The sequence below is a fragment of the Danio aesculapii genome, chromosome 18 (assembly GCF_903798145.1).
Source record: "Danio aesculapii chromosome 18, fDanAes4.1, whole genome shotgun sequence".
In the NCBI taxonomy this organism is placed as follows: Eukaryota; Metazoa; Chordata; class Actinopteri; order Cypriniformes; family Danionidae; genus Danio; species Danio aesculapii.
In genome coordinates this window covers 3,659,533-3,665,725 of record NC_079452.1, presented here as the reverse complement: position 1 = coordinate 3,665,725, position 6,193 = coordinate 3,659,533, and the positions used below count along the sequence as shown (strand labels likewise).

General features: G+C 37.3%; 1 protein-coding gene across 1 annotated transcript in view; it reads right to left on the bottom strand.

The window, feature by feature from the left end:
* Nucleotides 1-6,193, bottom strand: part of LOC130246098 (trichohyalin-like) — a 144,323-nt gene that overhangs the window by 40,800 nt on the left and 97,330 nt on the right. Inside the window, exons 8-9 of the mRNA XM_056478960.1 lie at nucleotides 5,865-6,029; nucleotides 2,725-2,991 (exon numbers count right to left, since the gene is read on the bottom strand). Coding sequence (XP_056334935.1) covers nucleotides 2,725-2,991; nucleotides 5,865-6,029 — 432 coding nt within the window. The remainder of the gene's footprint in view (nucleotides 1-2,724; nucleotides 2,992-5,864; nucleotides 6,030-6,193) is intronic.

Below are 6,193 nucleotides of genomic sequence, written 5' to 3'. Positions count from 1 at the left end.
AGCCTTCCTGATAACGTCCGAGGCTCAGACACACTCTCCCAATTCAAAACTAGATTAAAGACCTATCTGTTCAGTAAAGCATACACTTAGTGCACCACTTAGGGGGCTTCCACACAGGTTAAGCATCTTGCTGATATACACTGTGAACATCAGCTACGCTAATTATTTTCTTTATTCTCCATTTCCACCTGGGGATACTCTTCCCGAGGCCCTCAGACTATGCAGAGTCACTGATTCGATCCAAGACCAACGACGAGATGATCCCAAGGTTTCCATATCCTGGACCAGGCCGAATCCTGAGCAGCTACTGTGATGGTCATTGAGGAGTGGAGAACATGAGACTGTTTCCTGTGACGCTCCAGAGACAGACGAGTCTTCGCTGAGGCCAGCTTCCAGCCTCTGCCACTGAGACTGCAGCTCTGCACAAGACGTTTGGCCAGCGGAGAAATTAAAATGGTCGTGCCCAACTGAGCCTGGTTTCTCTCAAGGTTTTTTTTCTTCACTTCTGCCTTTAGTGAAGTTTTTTTCCCTCTCCGCTGTCGCCACTGGCTTGCATGGTTCAGGATCTGTAGAGCTGCGCATCGTTGGATTTGCTCTTCAGTATTTGGACTCTCAGTAGTGATTATTAAACCACACTGAACTGAGCTAAACTGAACTGAACTTAAACACTACAAACTTAACTACACTGTTCCTATTTACTGTGACCTTTTATGTGAAGCTGCTTTGACACAATCTACATTGTATAAGCGCTATACAAATAAAGGTGAATTGAATTGAATTAAAGTAACCCATTTTTCTCAATTTAAAAGCGCAATTTAAACATGTGATATTAAAATAAACTGACAATTTCCTTATATATTTGGATTCAATATTCAATTAAATTTCAGGATATGTGGAAATTTCTGAAATGATATTGAACAAATGTATAATTTACAGTGAACTCATTCATTCATTGATTCATCCCTTTATTAATCTGGGGTCGCCACAGCGGAATGAACCACCAACTCATCCAGCACATGTTTTTACGCAGCTGATGTTCTTCCAGCGGCAACCCACCACTGGGAAACATCCATACACACTCATTCACACACACATACACTACAGACAATTTAGCTTACCCAATTCACCTATACCACGTCTTTAAACTTGGAGGAAACCGGAAACCCATGCGAACACAGGGAGAACATGCAAACTCCACACAGAAACGGCAACTGAGTCAGCCGGGGCTCGAACCAGTGACCTTCTGAGTGCTGTGAGGCGTTCGTGCTACCCACTGCGCCACCGTGACACCCTTTACAGTAAACTGAATTGTTCTTTAACAACATATACTTTTTAAACCATAAACAGATTTGACAGTTTTTTTTTCACCATTTTGTGCTCAAGATGCTGTATGAAAGTGTATTTTTACTAGAAAAGAAAATGGAAAAAGGTATAACATGGTAAAAGGTGTAGCAAAATAAGCTCTGCTGCTCATTTGCACATGGGAACAGGGGAAGGGAAAACCATTGAAAAGAAATATCGAAGAAAATGTTAAGCAATTACATCATCATATCTACAACTACATCTTCTGTACTTCTTTGTTGTTATATTATTTTTTTAAAGAATGAATGAGAGATTCACTGAAATACATCTACTAAAATATATCAAATAATTAATCTACTAGGGCAGCACAGTGTCAGTGGTTAGCACTGTCACCTCACAGCAAGAAGGTCGCTGGAGTCCCGACTGGGTTCACATGGGTTTCCTCCGGTTTCCCCCACAGTCCAAAAGACATGCGCTATAGGGGAACTGGATGAACTAAATTGGCAGTAGTGTATGAGTGTGTGTGAATGCCAGTGTGTATGGGTTAGGCCTGTCACAATAATCAATATATCGACAATACATGGAAATAACCACAATCATTTTTCGTGATGCAATATATAAAAAAAAAAATAATAATTTTTTTTTAATTATAGTAACAATTTAGCCCAGGATATGCATTTTTACATTCTGATTCCAATGCCTAATTGTTAAAATCACTATAATTAAATGAAATATTCTTAAGAATAAAATATGTGTTTTTGGAGAAGTGTACTTGCATTGTGATGATAGTGTTGTCATTTACAACACTACAACCAAATAAACATATAAGATGAAAGAGATGGAAATTCTACTTAATTATTTTATGATATTTGAAGCTTAATGCATAATTCAGGAGGCAGAGAGACTCAAAAGGGCATACTGAGAGGTATAAAAAAAGTTTTGTGTCCCTAAATACACAAAAAAAATATATGACTTGATACAATTTGTATTATTCAAAACCTATAGATAAATGTTCTATTGTATTTAAATCATATATTATAATATATTAGGAGTGAAACAGTTCAATATGTGGGTGTATTTTAGGTCATATTTTATGCTGATGTATGGTATTTCAGTCTTACAATAGGGGATTCTTTGCTTTCTACAATTCAAATCAAAATTGAAAAAAACAATAAAAAAATCATGACCACAGAACTGTGATACAAACCGTATCTGCAAATTTTGTGAACCTTATGTATGAAATGAGTCTATTTCTAGCAGCTAGTTCTTCCTATGGAGTGCTCAGAAATGGTGTAAATGTGCAGTCTACTGGATCCATTTCTGAACTGAAAAGCTGTGGCTCAAGTAAATTGATAGCTTTTCCAAATTTCTCAAGTTCTAAGTTCAAACGTGTAAGAAGACAGATGGAGAGATGTGCCTCACCTCTTCCACTAGGATGACCCTCTCTTCTCTGAGTTGCTGTATGTTACTGTGAGCCTTGTTCAGCTCTAGTGTTTTCTGCTGCAGCTCCTGCAAGGTGGACTGCAGCTGTGCCTCTGCTGTCCTACGCTCCTGCAGTAACTGCTGCTGCCTCTGAGAGGAGCTCTCATGAATATGTTGCATCTCCTTCTCCTGCTCTTTAACTTGCTCCTGCAGCACAGACAATTTCTCTTGGAGCACTTGTGTGGCTGAATGAATGACAGCGGGCATCTAGAGGGAGAAATGTCGAGACATAAAAATACAGTTTGCATTAAAAAAAATAAATAAAATAAATAGTTGATGACTGCGACTACATATATCTGTATTTCCATATCATCCTTCTGACCACACTTCAGAAAGATTTTTGATAAGATGCACGGTCTTAAAAATGACACTTCTTTCCTCTTTCCTTTCAGGTCAAAAATTCATATTTGAGAGGTTTATTTGTTATAGTTGCACTAAGTCCAATATAGTTATGAAATGTAAAAAGCAATGCTAAACACAAATAGTAATAGTAAATCGACAGTCCTACTGTACTGTAATTTTGCTCTTATTCAAGTAAAACAAATACCTTTGTAATCTGTTATGCGATGAGTAGGTCCACACGGAATTTCTGCGTGTGCAGAAATCTGCAGATTTTTAGCCCATGGAGTCTAAGTATTTAATTGTATATTTGTGTGTAAATTTATTTCACTAATATTATTGTGATATAATAATAATAATAAAAAATTCATATGATTTATTTTATTTATTTATTTTACAGTTCGTAAAGTAATATTTTATTTTATCGTCTTTTAGTAGAGATATTAAATGAGAGACTTGCTTTGTTTACTAAATAAGTTGATCTAATTAGATTTGCAATGTAAACATTAAATAAAAGTTTTAAAATATTATTATATAATATTATTAATAGTATTATTTGTTAATTTCTTATATTAGGTTTTTAGTTATGATATTCCTAAAACCATTCCGCATAAATCTGCATTTTTTTTTTCAAATTTCATTAATTCATTCATTTTCTTTTTGGCTTACTCCCTTTATTAATCCAGGGGTCACCACAGCGGAATGAACCGCCAACTTATCCAGCACGTTTTACGCAGCGGATGCCCTTCCAGCCGCAACCCATCTCTGGGAAACATTCATACACTCACTCACACCCATACACTACGGACGATTTAGCCTTCCCAATTCACTTGTGTCTTTGGACTGTGGGGGAAACTGGAGCACCCAGGAAGAAACCCACGCGAACGCAGGGAGAACATGCAAACTCCACACAGAAACGCCAACTGACCCAACCACGGCTCGAACCAGCAACCTTCTTGCTGTGAGATGACAGCGCTACCCACTGCATCGCCCTTTATTTCAAAATTATTCACAGAAATAGCAAAAAATGTCCGCACATTCTGTCTGGACCTAGCTATGAGTATAGCAAAACATTCTGGTAGTTGTAAAACTAATATGTATATAGTCATCTTGGGAATGATAGGTACAAGTCTTGCACAGTGGCCAGAGGGATTTTGAGCCATTCTTCTTACAAAATAGTGACCAGGTCACTACGTGTCACTGGTGAAGGAAAACATGCTCCTCCAAAACACTCCAAAGTGGCTCAATGATTTTTAGATTTGGTGACTGTGCATGCCATAGGAGATTTTCAATTTCATGTTCATAAAACCACTTTGTCTCCAGTCTTGCTGTGTGTATTAGTTGGACCTTCAGGATACAATGTTTTAATCATTGGGTGCACATGGTCCTCCAGAATGGACACAGTGAAGGTAGACTCATCCATGAACAATTCATGTTTCACATTGTCCACAGCCCAGCATTTTCATCTCTAGCACCATTAAAACTTGGCATGAGTGACCAAAGGTTTGGCTAGAGCAGCCCAGCTATGTATACCAACCTGTGGAGCTCCCAAGAAACCGTTTAAGGTACACATTTAATTCTGCAGTGAGTTGTGCAACTTGATGGTATGCTGACATTACCTTGGATAATCATAAAGACCTGCTGTATTGTTTGCTATGCATCAAGATATAAGTAGGGACCACAGTTAAAGATGCACCTCCCTAACAGATAGACACTTGGTTAGCTAGTATCTTTGTATTGACATCCCATCAACCTGTCCTGAAGCACTGTCCCCATGCCAAATTCGCTCCCCATAGCAGACTTGCCAAGCAAACTCTTGCTATGGCATGCAGACAGACAAAACCTTTCAACATCATTTCTGGACCAATAGAGCTGCCGTCACTGATCTTACTCTGGCTACACACACACACACACACACACACACACAGTATCAGGCTACACAAGACAGACAGTTATCAGAAATTGTTTATGGCTGTGATTAAAAGAGGGGTATGAAGCGGAAAGCAAACACTGTTTGAAAGAAAGGAATGGACACAGACACGAAGGGCGGTAGAATAAAAAGAAGCAAAAATTAAATGCTGTGAAATTTAGTATAATGGACAATCAATCATCACTTTGTATATTAATTATTCTTTTGTAAATATTGAAATATGAATGATGAATTACCATTATTTTCTGATGCAGAAGTCAGATTAATTACTCAAAAAAACAACTATATATTGTTGTGGAAATGGTTGGACTTTATTCTATTCTTGAGCTGAAAAAAGTAAAAGCATAACTTTGAGATGAATATATTTTCTCCTTTATGGTTTAATACTTGATGTACAAGAGAGGTAATGAATTAGTCCAGTGGGAAACAGAGCATGACTTGAGTCTTGCGTTCATGTCCCCCAAGCAAGTCAGACATGTTTGTCTTCATCCCAGGTTTATATTAAATATAATCAAATAAGAATGTCCAAGAAGACACTTTGATATTAAATTTGATACTTTAGTGAAGTATTTTGGTTTCCTTTTTAAAATATTAGTAACCTTGACAAATGTTGTAGTATAGTTTTTGCTTTATAAAATGAATAGACTTATAGATAATTATTGACACCATGTAGATCTATTATATTCTATTATATCCATTTTATTATCTAATAGATCTATTGCAGAATTATTACTCACATCAGCAACATTACTGTCCCACGATCAAGACATGTAGAGATCACATGGGAGTGCCAGACATCAGCTGTTTGTACCTTGTTTTGTTGTAGCTGGATTTCATTCTGGTATTTGTTAAGCAGCTCCAGGTTTTTCTGTCTTTGAATGTCTAGCTCAATATGAGCCTCTCTTCTTAACTCCGTCTCTCGCCGTTTCAGCTGTTTATCCTGCTCTGCCTGTTTCTGCTGGAGAAAAGCCTCCATCTGTGTGCACAAAAATACAGGTTAAATAAGGGATGAGGTCAAATAAAGTTTAGAAGTTGCATGAGAATTAGATTGTTATTTGAGCAGTTAAACCATAAACTGAAGTTCAGTTGTTTAAAGGAGCTATAGTTACATCAAATCCAATGCATTTCAGCTATACCACA